General features: G+C 49.1%; 3 protein-coding genes across 4 annotated transcripts in view; 2 read left to right on the top strand and 1 right to left on the bottom strand.

Annotated features, from left to right (window-relative positions):
* The window catches only part of Actn (alpha actinin), a 125,230-nt gene extending 120,475 nt beyond the window's left edge, over positions 1-4,755 (top strand). For both annotated transcript variants that reach the window (XM_077681801.1, XM_077681802.1), the window contains exons 14-15: positions 410-568; positions 1,329-4,755. In XM_077681801.1, the coding sequence (XP_077537927.1) occupies positions 410-568; positions 1,329-1,487 (318 nt within the window). In that variant the 3' untranslated portion in view covers positions 1,488-4,755. The remainder of the gene's footprint in view (positions 1-409; positions 569-1,328) is intronic.
* Positions 4,756-10,036: 5,281 nt separating this feature from the next.
* Positions 10,037-11,224, bottom strand: LOC144148753 (SKA complex subunit 1-like). Its single transcript, XM_077680269.1, has one exon. It carries the CDS (start codon positions 11,048-11,050, stop codon positions 10,325-10,327), a length of 726 nt encoding a protein of 241 aa, XP_077536395.1. The 5' UTR covers positions 11,051-11,224; the 3' UTR covers positions 10,037-10,324.
* A 489-nt stretch (positions 11,225-11,713) lies between these two features.
* The window catches only part of LOC144150127 (papilin-like), a 247,241-nt gene continuing 244,892 nt past the window's right edge, over positions 11,714-14,062 (top strand). The window contains exon 1 of the mRNA XM_077681954.1: positions 11,714-11,917. Within this exon, the coding sequence (XP_077538080.1) occupies positions 11,913-11,917 (5 nt within the window). The 5' untranslated portion in view covers positions 11,714-11,912. The remainder of the gene's footprint in view (positions 11,918-14,062) is intronic.

Below are 14,062 nucleotides of genomic sequence, written 5' to 3'. Positions count from 1 at the left end.
GAACCAGGGGTGGATCCCGGTTTTTTCTGAGGGAGGGGTCAGCTTCTGTCAGTGCTGATGATGGCGGTAATGATGAGGAGGATGTAGAGAAGAGTAGCCTTTTTTATTCACCAAAATTTCAGAAAACCACAAATACAAGGAATAGAGAAAATCACCGACTAGGCTTTCTCTAGGACCTGTGGGGTCGTCTTCTTGGGGGTATTCAGAAATTAAGGAGGGGGGAGTCAGGAAATCGAAACCCCCCCCCCCCCCTCTGGATCTGCGAATGGTTCGAACTGGTGGGTTCTTCTTCCTTACTTTCAACGCTGCTGGATTGAGCGATAAGTCAAACTAACAGGGTCAAATTAACGAGATTAAACTGCACTGCTGCAGGTTGCTGATACTATTGGCGTTCTTTGTCGCGTTGCAGGGTGACGCGGACTTCCGGCGCATCATGAACATTGTGGACCCGAACAACACCGGCTACGTCCACTTTGACGCCTTCCTGGACTTCATGACCCGCGAGAGCACAGACAGAGACACGGCCGAGCAGATCATCGACTCCTTCAGGATTCTGGCTGGCGACAAGGTGAGATGGACCGACTTGATCATCGTCACCTGGGGGGGGGGCGATTGTCACTCCAGGCATCGTTGTTTAGTGAGGGTGTGACGCTCGCTTTGTCATGGCTGAATGACACTTGGAACGTGCAGTTGGCAGTGTCTGGGACCTTTGAAGCGTTCAATGTAGCCGCAAAAACGCCCCTTCATTTACCTTAGCTCATTTGGAAGTCCGTTGATGTGTTGTAATTTTAACACGAGGAATGGAGGATTTGTGGGAGACCACAGGTGAGGTGATACGTCCTATTCGGCAGTCGAACGACGTGTCATACTGCCAGGCTGCATAGCCAAGTCGTCGTTGGTCGACTTCTTCAGGGTTTCAAAGTGCTTCACTAGCTGGAACGTATCGAGTTGGCGACTCTCAACTGTCAGTATCTTGACATGCACTGTTTCTTGGACGCTTTGACTGAATTTCAAAAGTCGCACTTTAGGAGCCTGTCACTACTTGACTCGCATGTAAGCCCACTGTGTACTGGCGACTTGTGGCCGTATTTTTGCATTGTAATCACAAGCATGGAAGTACAAAAGTGTTGGGTTGGTGGTGCGTTTGGGACCCTAGCCTATTGTGACACACACACACTCGGCTAAAGTAAGTGTTTGTTCACCATCTCGAATTCCGGTCATTGGCCTTTTGCAGCAGCTGCTCATTTCGCCGGGAGCTTTTGATGATTGGTTCAGATATCTTTCGCAACTGTGCCATTGACTCGTGCCTTTCTCCCTTCCTTCAACAGCCATACATCACAGCCGAAGAGCTCCGCCGCGAGCTGCCGCCAGACCAGGCGGAGTACTGCATTCGACGCATGGCGGCGTACAAAGGACACGGCTCTGTGCCCGGGGCCCTGGACTACATGTCCTTCTCGACAGCACTCTACGGGGAGAGCGACCTCTAGATGACCTTCGCGCCTTCCTTTGTTATTTATTTTTTCTTTTCCCCCTCCCTCTCCTCTCTCTCTCTCCTCTGGCAAGCAAAACAAGTGGAAAGAAAAACACTTTTTCTTCTTCTTCTTCTCGCCTTCCCTGTGAGGCGGGGGGCAGTGCAGGGCAAGGCGTGTGCCACAGAGAAAGCTTTGTATGAAACTGGCTGTCCAAGCTGGCCGGAGGGCATCGCAAGGCAAATGCACGGTTCACCAAAGATGAGCTTATGCTCTGTTCTGCCTCGAGTCCTGGAAAGGGTTTTGCGAAAGAAGCTCTGCTGCATTTCCCATTCCAAACTGGTGGGAACCTCAGCTGATCGCTGACGTTGCAGTTTGCAATTTAGTTGTGCGGTCGTTTCGGACTCTGTAATGGTGCCACGCAGAGCATAGGTGCCGACTGCGGTGTTTTATTCCATTTCATTTTTTTTTAGCTTTAAACTGTGTGCTTCATGTGCACACAAAAATACATTTAAATATGCATACAGGAATAAATTATAAGAAGGGAATAGCCGGCTCCCCCCCCCCCCCCCCCCCCCCCCCTGGAAAAATGAAAACTTTCCATCTATGAACCAGAGGTCGCTAACCTGGGAGAGCTTTTCTCAGTAAGTTTGAAGCCGATGTAGTTTGGAATCGATGTGTGGCTGAGACTGGTACCGAGGTTAACTTTAAGATGGGTGCCATGAACAGCTGGCAGTACAACAGGCGGTAGTGCTAAGTACGAGGTTTTAACTTGTTTCTGTCGAGTTTGCTGCGAACAGTTCCTCTCGGAAGTGGAAATTTTTGCCGACCCACAAGCAGAGGACAGACTTGAGGTTGTGAGCTGTGAGCCAAGACGTTGACAAATGTCCCTGCCAGCTTGCAATGTTTCTGCACTGCCCCCTTTTGACCCCAACTCTGTGTTCAGAGTGCAAGACGTATTTAATAGATTTTTTTTTTCCTTTCCCCCTGTTTTGAGTGAGTGAGGTGGCAGTTTTAGAAAGCTGTGGCCTCACTTTCTCCTCCTCCTCCTCCTCCTCCTCCTCCTCCTCCTCCTCCTCCTCCTCCTCTTTGCCCAAAGGGAGCCTCTTCTTCTTTTTGTCTTCCCAACCGAGCCCAAATCTATTTACACAACCCGATGCGACGCTTTTGTCGAAAAAAAAAAAAAAAAGAAAAACCCGGTAGGTCGCCGTCGTTCCCAACCAATTTTGATACTGCCAATAAGCGTGCGTCCGGGAGCGCGCGTCTCGAGGTGCTAACACCGCGACGTCCGATGAAGTGAAAAAGCGGCATTCTGCACCTGCCGCTGGCTTTCTGCCATCGCGTAGAGCATTCAATGTCTCCATTTTTCAAGCATTGTAAGAGAAAATCTTCTGAAGCACGGCAAAGTAGTGCATCGAAGCTTTCGAAGTTCTTTCGTTTTTTTTTTTTTTTTTCCCTCTCCCTTTGAGTGTCTCCCTCCGGCTGGTCTTTGTAATGAAGCCGGCAAGCTCTAAAGTGCAGGGTGTGTTCTTTCATTTCTTCCTCGCGGAGGAACGCCGGAGTTCTTTACGGGGCTCTTGGCGGCCGCACTCTGCAACCACGAAGGTTTTGTTTTGCGTTCTGGGAGCCATCACTTTGAAATTGACTTGACCTAGCAAAAAAAAGTCTGAGGGAAAAGTTTTGCTTTTGCAGTGCGAGTCGGTGAAGAAGAGCGCTGCCGTTCTTTGCGTCGCCTCGTTCGGCGTCGCGTCTGCATCTATCTCATTTCGAATTTTCCCGCCGCGTGAACCTGCGCGTCTCCCCGGATCATTTCTTTTTCCCCATCCTCCCCCTTTTCAGTTCTTCTCTTTGGGTGTCGTTATCTCCCAGAGCTAGTCTAGAGACTTCACATTATATTTAATGACGAGAGGGGAAAAACGAGAATGGCGTTGGGTGTGTCGGCAGCGAGGTGTCCTTGTTCTTTTTGCGTCGTACCTGTCAAGCGCCGTCAGTGCCTACGTCCGAGAAATCGTCGATTTAGCCACTCTGACGCGACGTCTCTGATCGGGCCTAGCCGTCGTGGGTGTGCGTTTTATTATTTTTTTTATTTCACTTTACTTCGAGCGTATTTGTAGATTACGTATTCACAGATAAAGGGGGGCCGGGAAGGGTTGTGAAGCGGGTTGCGATGCTACCTAGTAGAGCGTGCGTGTTGTGTGTACGTGTGGCCATTACTTTTTTTTTGTTGTTCCAAGCGCGAGTTGTGTGTCTCCATGTGTTCGTATACATGTCTTTGCTCCCCCCTCCCTCTTTGACAAAGCTGGACTTGAGCCCTCAACTTGTGCGCAAGCGGCTGGCGGCCGACGACGACGATTTTGTGTAGCGAGTACTCGAAGCGGCGTTGGCACAACGTCCAAACGTTGTATTTTTGCACGACGTCAAACGTACCCCAAAAAAAGAATACGTATAAGCGAAACATGTAAGTTGGGGTGATTGTGCCCATCAAAACTGCGGTTTAATTGTTTCAAATTTGGGGGAAAGAGCATTTGGAGACGCTGCGTTTCTTGAAAATGTGCTTCCCAGTCTGCGAGGCAGAGTTTATTTTGTGGCTACTATGCAAACGCGCAGGCTTTGCCAAGTTTTTGTCTGATACGAGTGGAATGCTGAAGGTTCTTGTTTTCTCATGTTTAAAAAAGCGCTACAACGCACTTGAAAAAGGCTGCCCCGCAAAGTTTTTCAATGTGGCGACGAACTTTTAACTAACAAGAAAACCGTTGCCGACGTCTAAAACTGTCAGTGAGTCCGAAGTTGTGTTTTCTCTCTGATTCGCTGGTGGTGACGTGCAACCTGTCTGCCTGCTTCACGACTGCAAGGTGCCAAATGTAGGGGAGAGTACTGTAGTCGCTTCGCTGCTATTGGTGCAGCGCAACGTAGACTTTTTTTTTTTTTTTTCCGGGACAATGGAATACACTTTTAAAAGACGCGTAGCACAAGCTTTTTGCGAGAAAAAGCTGAACAACATGCACAGAATTTGTTTTTGTCTCGACTGTATCTCTGTGTGTGCTCTAGGTTGTGTTTATGCCCGCTGGACAAAATATGATCTTGGTTTTTTTTTCTAAAAGGCGGTATCCGTACTTTTTTTTTTCTTTCCCTCCTCGTGTGGCTGGAAACGGGCCGATATGGGTGGGTGGGGAACTGTGCCGAGATGCGTGTGTGGGCGGCCCGGACACAGCATATCACTGCTCCTGCCAATTGGGTATTTTTGTTTTCTGGCTGTACCGAATAAAAGAGAAGTGTTTGAACATAACCTGGACGTCTCGTTTTTCTCGGCCGCGACTTGATGTGGCCACACTGCATGCGCTTTCCTTAATTAAGCTGATGTGGTCATGCTTTAGTTGTACAACCAGCTTTTCACTTAACTGTGTATTGCTGTTCTATGTCAACAAGAGGAGGTAAGCAGTCAATTCCAACCCTTAGGTTGAAAACTCTATTCGTGGCATTTTACATTACACACTTTTGTAGGTTGGCGATTTCAAAAATGCTCTACTTTAAAACGTTTCAGGGACTCTCGTACCAGTCTCCTGAAATACCTCTTGGGACACTAACTGGAAATGACTAGGAAGTAATGGAACCTTTTGAAAACAAATACGAAGACTTGGAGGAATTCTGTCAGGCACAGAAACCTGTCTGAAATGGGAAGAGTATGCAGGTGCATAAGCAATATGTTCAAGTACAGGGCTTTCCTTCAGAGCACGGTTCGCTTCAGGAATCGGTTGCCAGCGACAGAGTGGCCAAACTACCCGAGCGTGTCATATCGAAAGAAGCAGTGTTTGTCTCCACAACTGAGGGCCATTAATTTAGCCGAAGATATTGTGTAGCAGAATAGCACGGATGAGTGCTTGTGCCTTTTTTTCACTTGAAACAATTTTATTTGGTGGTGGCACATTCTTCAAGGCAACGGGACGTTTCTCAGCTATTTGGTAGCAAGTACCGCAGTCCTTGTGTAAGTGTTGCCGTTAACTGTAGCCTGCATTTAACTGCCGTTAAATGCAGGCTACTTCACCGTGGTATTGTAGACTTTGACAGAAGGCCTCCCAAAGCTCTCTTAAAGCAGTGTTGGCCAGCACCAGACTGCAGCGGAAGTTGTGCTGCTTTGAAATTTTTAATGCCTGTCAGTACCCGACCTGTACACCTTTTGTCAAAATTTTCTGGGCCCGAACAATTGGCTTTACCTTTAAATGTGACAAAAATATTTTAACGCACTAAGAAAGAAAGGTGTTTTCTCTAGCTTTCCTGCATAAAAAGTTTCAGCCTCGCTCGGGCCGTAAGCTTGTACATTGAACTTTTTGCAGCCTGCGCGTTTCCCGCTTGGCCCACAAAATTTTGACAAAGACTGTACATACTAGTACCTGAAATGTCGGTATTTCTGCCGATTCATGGTAAGCGTATTTGTGCGACAGAAAAGGGAAATTGAAAATTGAATTACAGAGTTGGTTTTCAGCGATATTCGACCAAACACTTGTTGCTTGACTCGTTCGATGGCAGAACCTCTTTGTGGCGCATGCTGTACCATTCGATTGGCTGAGAAGGAGGGAGTAATTCAAAGGCAATAGCTGTAAGAGCATCCCTCTTTAAAAGCACAATTCCCACCAGTGCACTGTATCGGTGGCCATTTCCGGGTATGTTTGTTGCTGTCTGTAACATCCGTGGCAGATTACACTTTACCAAGGACACTGCCAGTGCCGTCAAGTGAAATATCTATGCAAGGAAGTGCGTAAGTCATTGCAAAATAATTTGCGGTGTCATCCCGTGGATACAATGTTCGCATGTTGCATTCTAGCGGTTTCAGCTGACAACCCGAGTATGGCATCACCTTTGCATGAATATCCTTGGGATTTTCTCTCTTTTGCAACGCCTCAGTTGGGATTGGATAATTCAAGGGCCCCACCATTATAGGGTGGGATGGGCCAACGAAGGGGCCAAATCCCCACTGCCCTGATACTACAGGAAGGAGAAGCGCAAAGGGTGAAGGGAAGGCTGACAGGAAATGCGAAAATGGGCATCGGCTGTGGGGGGCAGTGCATCGAAAGCTACATGCGCACCTGGGAAATAATACAGGACACACCACCCTACTTGTGTGTTGCGTTGCCTGGCCTTCGAAGTGGAGTGCACCGATGGTATCGTGGTGCGAGGGTACACATGTAGATAGAGAGCTCACAGCGTCTTGTTGAATCCAAAGATAACGACTCGAAATATTTATGGACTTGCTGAACGTATCTGCGTGTCCAGTGGTGTTGTGCCGAACATGTTTGGTGCGTGATGTGCGAGAGATTTCCGATTGTCAGCTCAACGCAGTGAACAGGTGTGATGGTGGTGTACGCTTTACTGGGCACCTTCCGATCTAGCAGTGCTACGCCGTCTGACTGCCGACCATGCTCCAACAAATCTCTGACTGGGGTCACTCATTCTTCCCAACTGGAGACTTGTGTGGGGCACTTACTTGACACTGTATTGAGGACGAAATAATTTGCTTGCAAGGTGCAGTCGACTGTTGCCACAGTGAATGCAAACGTGCAACATAACTTTGCAGCTCATATTTGAGCTGCTACATGAAGTTTGCTGTCTCTTGACAAGTTGTCTTCAAACAACAGCAAAAGGTCCTGACAGAGGAGCAGCGTGCCTCCTGGAAACCTGAAAGGGACGTCGGAAAAAGTTCGACAACACCTGAGCACTTTGATGCTTTTCAACGCAGAAATTTGGGCCAGTTGGTGAAACGACTTCAACACGGGGACACAGGATGCGCGCTAGATATCAGCTGGGCCTTTATTGACGAGAAAGGCAACATCTTGTATGTGCAAAAACGCTAAAAAAGTGACAGACGTGCACGGCTTTGACCCTGTCTGGCTTTGCACACAAAAGAAAAAGCCCATCTACAGCTACAACCACATTGTCTGTGAAAGCTGCACACATCCGTCTCTTTTTTAGTGTTTCTGCATATTTAGAGATATTGCCATTCTCGTCAATAAAGGCCTTGCAGCTGTCTGGCGCTCATCCTGTGTCCGCATCTCGTCACGCTTTTCACCACGTCGAAGACTTTTGATGTGTTGTGAATGCGAGAGCATCAAGTCCACTTGAACGCTGCAGAGTACTGCTTCCAGTTTTGCACTGCCAGTAATTGCGGCTGTTGCAGCAGCGTGCCAGGTCAGCAAGCTTGATATGCCGGCAAACAGTGCACTCCCAGCCACAGCTGCTGCTCTCCGCTTTTCCGTCACTCGGCTGTGCCTAGTCCACAACGTGTTTTCACACTACGCGAAGCTCGCGCTAACATGGCTTGCATGCGACGTCACCGCCTCCCTCCCTGGTGCATCACTTTACACTTTCCCAGTGCTGCTCGAGGTCCGATAAGCTTGCAGCCTTCTACTGCATGTGCAGTGTGCCAACCCGGCAGCTACAGTGACATCAGTGCAAGTGACATCGAGGAGTCAATTCTTCTCTTTTTCTGACCCAGACAATAATGGGTCACCTGGAGGCTCACTAAGAGGGTTCAACTTAAATTGAGAACGACTCAGCGTGCAATGGAGCAGAAAATGATAGGTGTAACATTAAGGGACAAGAAGAGAGCGGAGTGGGTCAGGGAACAAACACGTGTTAAGGACATATTAGTAGAGATTAAGAAAAAGAAATGGACGTGGGCAGGGCATGTAATGCGAAGGCAAGATAACCGCTGGTCATTAAGGGTAACAGTGGATCCTTAGAGAAGGCAAGCGTTGCAGGGGGCAGCAGAAAGTTAGATGGGCAGATGAGATCAAGAAGTTTGCGGAGATAAATTGGTTGCAGTTAACACAGTACTGGGGTGATTGTAGATTAATGGGAGAGGCCTTTGCCCTGCAGTGGGCGTAGATAGGCTAGATAGGCTGCTGCTGATGATGATGATGAGGGTAGGAGCCAATTCATAGCAGCTTTAATTTTTTGCGGTAGTATATACGTACTCACAAAGGGGCTTTTGCCAAGAAGAGATAACAATCACAAAAGAGCATAGATAAGGGAGAAGTGGGCAATGGAGTTGGTCGTAAGAAGGAAAAGGATAAGCAAGACGTGTTGCTGGGTGAGTTGGTTCATATTACAGAAATAAGATTTAGAGCAGCGAAAGACACAGATGGTGAAAAGGGCGGGACGGGCTCTAACTCGTAACTGGTTTTTATTGAAAAGACGGCATGCATATAGATATTCGGCGTAATCACACATCTGGGCTAAAAAAGTTCTAACAGGCATCCGGTGAGGGCACACATCAACAAGCATCAAGAGAGTTATCCAGGAACGCACACTCTTTTGCGTGAATTAGCAGCGATGGCACTCTCGTGCAGTTATCTCCCTTTCGTTTCATGTAGAAGGCTTCCGCTACTTCACGTGCCGTGACGTCCCAACTTCGTTTCAAAATTTTTGTTTTGTCAAATTCGGGTATGCAGTGACATTCCTTGCAGTAGGATGGCAAGTGTGATCCCGTCCCATTTTTCGTGGAAAGGGTGTGCTCTCGTAGTCGCTCATTCACACATCGACCAGTTTGGCCGATGTATACTTTGCCACAATCGAACGGTATCCGATACACAACACCTTCAATGCAGTTTACAGAAGGTTTAGCATGCTTATCGCATGTTTTGGGACAGTTCCTTGTAGGGTCGGTTCGCACGCATAGTGTGCCAAGTGTAAGGCGGTGCTGAAAACACAACTTGGACCTTATACCTCGTGGCAACCTTCTTTGGATTATGTGCAACACGGTGCGCGTAAGGTATAACTTCACGGCGTGTTTTTTTGTGCAAAGGATCTGCACGAGCTCTTCTCAAGCCAGTTTTTGTTTTGCGAAGCAAAGCCTCCGCCACGCCAGTGAGCATTAAGCATGGGAAGCCTGCGGCTTGTAGTCTGGTCATCTGATGGTCAAAACGTTTTTCTATGGCATGCTCATATGATTTATAGAGTGCAGATAGGAGGCGCAAGGCCGCTTAGCTCGCTTTACCGTCTTGTAGTGTGCTGAATCGTAAGGAGGAGGGGGGACACTGCAAGATGTGAAAGGACGAGACGAAGACTACAGCACAGCACAGTGCGGTCCTCTTTATCCCCTGTCTCGTCACTGTTTGCAGCACTGTGCCCTCCGCTATGCCACGAACCATCTTGCTCAAGCTTCAACCCTTGCAAAAAAAAAAAAATTGTGCTGGTAAAAATAATGCGAGAGATAGGCAGCCAATTCGCAATTGCCACCACACATGGAACCTGTAGAGTGCACACTCAGACCTAGTTATGATAGGAATTATACCATTTTTCTATAAGTCGACCGACGACAGTTTTTCTTTCCCAGACACCAAGCAGAAGGCCTGCCGTATCTTGCTCTGTCACTTGTTTTTTTTTCTCCCAGTAAAGCCAATGTTGCCAGCACATTCGCCAACATGCTCCCCAAGCCCTTCGTTGAGGCAGCAACTAGACTGGCCATTGTCTGATCGACTGCTTTGCACAACTGTGCTATGTTTTTCCTGCACCTGTTCCCATGTTCAAGGTTCAAGTGCGTTCTCGCTCTAACGATAACAGGAAACAGTGGCAATACAATAAAAAGTTTTACTGTTTCATATCCATGACAGTACAAACGCCAGAGGAAGCCAAGGAATGCGACATCAGATTGGGCACTGAAAGTTTTTTTTACTCTTTTACAAGTATGTTTTCTACAGCAGCCCTTAGCTGAACACCTTTGCCAATCGTCCAGAGCAGGCAACTTTTTTTTTTCCTACGGCCACCGCCCCATAAAAAAAGCTATTGAAACTAGTAAAAGAAAGTAAAACGAGTAAAAAGAAACCTTAGAACCAAACAGTGCGTAAAAGACGGCACACGCTTCACACGACCACGTAGCGCACAATGCGCTGGGGCCCTCGGATCTCCCGGAGCCGGTTGCAGTTCCGCATGATGGCGGCGAAGGAGGTGACCGTGCGGATGGACTCCAGCGCGCTGCCTCTGACCGTCAGGTCGCCGTCCGTCACGAAGCGCAACCCTCTCGTCTCGGCCGTCTCCTGCCCGCGGTACGCGGTCACCTTCTTCCACTGAGACTCCTTCAGGCGGGACTTGGGCAGCGCCAGCAGTGCGTACTTGGCGTCCAGAGCGGCGTTGAAGGCGTCCACCAGCTTGTCCAGTGCGGCCAGCGTGAAGCGGCCCTTCATGTACTTGGGCACGCGCGCGAACTCTTCCTCGGTCAAGTACGGCACGTGCTTGACGTCCCGGCAGACCTTCCCGTCTGCCGTGGAGGGTTCAGCGGGACCGCTGTTGGCTTCTGCGCCCCTTGGCACGACCTTCGACGGCGGCAGAGCGTCCAGGAATTCCTTCTGGCATTCGGCGAGCCGTAGGCGCAGTTCGAGGTCTGCGACGAGCGCGGCCTTTTCCTGCTTGAGTTGCTCGTAGCGCCGAACGAGCTCGTCGATTTCCCGCTTCGCTTGCACGGCCGCCTCGAGCTTCTCGTTGGCGTGTTTGACGAAGTAGGCGTCGTCCGGCGAGAGCTCCGACACTGTGACGCACAAGTCGAGCACATCCAAGCGATGGTTGAGCTGCGCAATGTACCCTTCCGTCATCTTGCTGCGGCGCTTCGCAAAACTATGATGCGGATACGAGTTCCAAGCAGTCGAGGAATAGCGCTTGTGGTCGGTGGAGCGTTGGACTCGCGACGAACGGCTGCTCAACTCGTCTGCTGCTAGCGTTCGCACGGTTGCTCGAGAAGGAATTCAAAGCACCGCTCCACCTCAACCTTGCTTTGCTTTTATCAGCTCGGCGCGGCAACAACCAGTCCAACGGTGAATAACGTAAAGAGGGCGCCACTAACAGGCCGCATTTCGTTCTTGTTAATTGGAAGGAATAGGAACAGTTATTCGTACGCTTAAAATGACGCCAACCTAGGAACATAGATCGAAAATTTTTAAATGTTTAAGCAAGCCGTGAGTAAGCATTTTTTTAATTTTTTTAAACATTAGAACTCTTTTTACTTTAGTTGCAACAAAATCAGTTTTATCAATAACAACTACGTAAGTAAACCATAAATTTTTAAGAAATGTTTATTTTGTTTTATTAAACGAGAAACGTTTATTTAATTTGAATTACTGTAATAAATACTGTATGCAGCATAACGAGTGATGTGGGAGATACCTTCCCACCGTTCACGCTCACTAACCCTTGCGTCTGCGTGTCTCGTGGCGCCATCTAGCGCCACCTCCGGTTTCTCGCCGCGCGTAAGATAAATGCTTACAAACCACGCCGGCTGAACGGAACCGGCTGAAGGCTCAGCACGGGCACGGGCGAAGACACCGCCAACGCTGTACGCCGGCACGCAGAAGACTACGGTGCTGAGAAAAGCCCGGCCGCGCGGAATACGCCGTTCCATGTGCCCGGAGAACTGACGTGGTCTCCGCTCGCGACGTCGCCACGGCAGATACCTGTCTCATGAGGTACGTTAGTTCTTCGACGTCTTTCGCGCACCGCACCGGCACCTATTTGTTTTCTATTCTTTTTGGGTTGGGTGTGCGTATTATGAGAGCTTTCCCTGCTGGAATGCGGTTACCGCGCGTCTTCGGAACGCTAGCGGGAATGGCACTTTTTTTGTGCCGTGCGCCGGATAACGGAAAGTTGTCGAGGCGGTATCGATGGGTGCGCTCCGATTTATTTTCGCTCGCGCGCTGCTCTCGCCTCAAATTGTTTGTTTTGCACTAAACATGCTTGTGTATGCTGTAAACGGGGCAACTGAAATGTTTCGGCAAACGTCTTTTTATATAGTACCAATCTTGGGTATCACCCCCCTAGCTCTCACCTGTGCTCGCGCAGGCTAAGCATTGTTCCATGCGTTTCCGCAAAGCGCAACATATCGTGCTCTGCTTAACTATTTCTACAGCGGTCTTGCGGGGCCTTTGCACTGTATACTAGATCGGTATTATGCTGACCCGTTAAAGCTACGTACAGAAAAAAGTGGGGTGTTTGAACACCAGTCAATGGGCCGAGCCGCATCTGGCAAGATCATATTCCCGCAAGACTGCGCGATTTTTTGCACGGTAAGAACGTTCGGAACAGGCGGCATGGTATTTTTCGACCCTGTCAGCAGACGACAGCTGGCAGGGGGTGGAAGGAGGCGCAGACACGGCCGAAGGAAAAAAGACGTCGTCTGCTGCCTTCAGTAGGGGAGATCGCAGAGAGACGTGTTTGTCACTTATGGTGCGTTTCTGCTCCATTTGTCCTTCCCTAAGAGGGCGGATGTTTCGGTTTTTTTTTTTTTTTTTGCCGTCTTTTCTTTTCTTTTGTCTTTTTTTTCTCGTCGTTTCTCCCCCTGACAGTTGTGTGTGATAGCCGTTTTGTTCTGTGAAATTCGTTGCTGCAGTTTAGCTCCTCTGTATGTGCGCGCCCGTGAGTGGTGTGCGTGACCGTTCAAAAATTGTCCCGAACAAGCGATAAATAATGAACGCGCACGTGGAATTAAACCAACTATACTGTGGTAAATCATACTGATCTAACCATGGAAATCGCCACGTTTGATGCACGGAGGTGCACGCACAAACATTAATACTGTGGAGACCACCCTATAGCTGGGTTACATGCAGCTGAAGCTTTATTTATTCTGACGTGAGACGATTTCGCCGTCTGGATTTCGCACTTTGCTTAGGGGGGGGGCGAAAGCATCGATGTCTGAAGACGTTGCGTTCATTACATGTGTCTCTTTTTAATTCCTTTGCTTGGTCAGATGCGCTTTTGATCTTTGGCCGCCATTGCTGGACTTGTGAAGGGACCAAGGTACAGAAAATAACGCTCCTCCCGCAGGTCGCAGATAGTGAACGGATTTTCATAATTATTGCGGAAGGAGATTGCTGGGACAATAGACTTTACCCCAAAGTACATTCCGAGTAGTCGATTGTAAGTGTTGCAGGGTCCCTTTAAGGTTGTCTTCGTTTATTTCAAGCGCCCTTTAGCGGCTACGCATATTTGAAGAAACAATAACGAGTGTCTGGCGTGCTGAGTCCACGTTTAAATACAGTGAACCGACGTAGCCCACAGACCATTCAGTCCTACACTACCACTTTCCGTGTCTGCGCACCGCGTGGGATCCGGGTGCCGCTGCGCTCGTCCCCTCCCGGCGTGGTTGGCGTACAATGTCAACAAGAACGTCACAGATGCCAGCATGTCGGGTCAGCCGCTGAAAAGAATACATTTTTTTTCGCACGCTCTCTTCGCCTGGTTTACGGCGTCGTCGTCGTTCACTCGGCGGCACCCACGAACACTGGCACGTCTGCAGAGCCGGCTGGCCAGTCTCGGAAAAGACGAACGGCGCCCCCGGCCTCACCGTGGCCTGTGATTTGCTTCGCCCCGTACTTGTTGTTGTTTACTTTCGCTTTATTGCCCTCGCTCGCTTTATTACCCTAACTGTGTCTGGAAAGCAGTCACCTCCGACATGACCGCGGGACTTCGTGCTTGCGCATCGGACGATGACTCGGGTCTTTCGATTACGGCCGTCTTGGCTTCTAAGCACAACACAGCGCCAAATGGAGGCGAGACTACGGACGGTCAGCTAACGGAGGACACGTCCCAAGGCCTGCTCTCACCTCCGAGGT

This window comes from Haemaphysalis longicornis, unplaced genomic scaffold (assembly GCF_048455015.1).
Source record: "Haemaphysalis longicornis isolate Haplotype H1 unplaced genomic scaffold, Haemaphysalis longicornis Haplotype H1 scaffold_8, whole genome shotgun sequence".
Lineage (NCBI taxonomy): Eukaryota > Metazoa > Arthropoda > Arachnida > Ixodida > Ixodidae > Haemaphysalis > Haemaphysalis longicornis.
Note: the sequence above shows the minus strand (reverse complement) of the source record. Positions and strands in the feature narration are given on the sequence as shown.

Bases quoted from the DNA above. Each gene is read 5' to 3' on its own strand.
- LOC144148753 (XM_077680269.1), bottom strand. From the start codon at position 11,050: ATGACGGAAGGGTACATTGCGCAGCTCAACCATCGCTTGGATGTGCTC.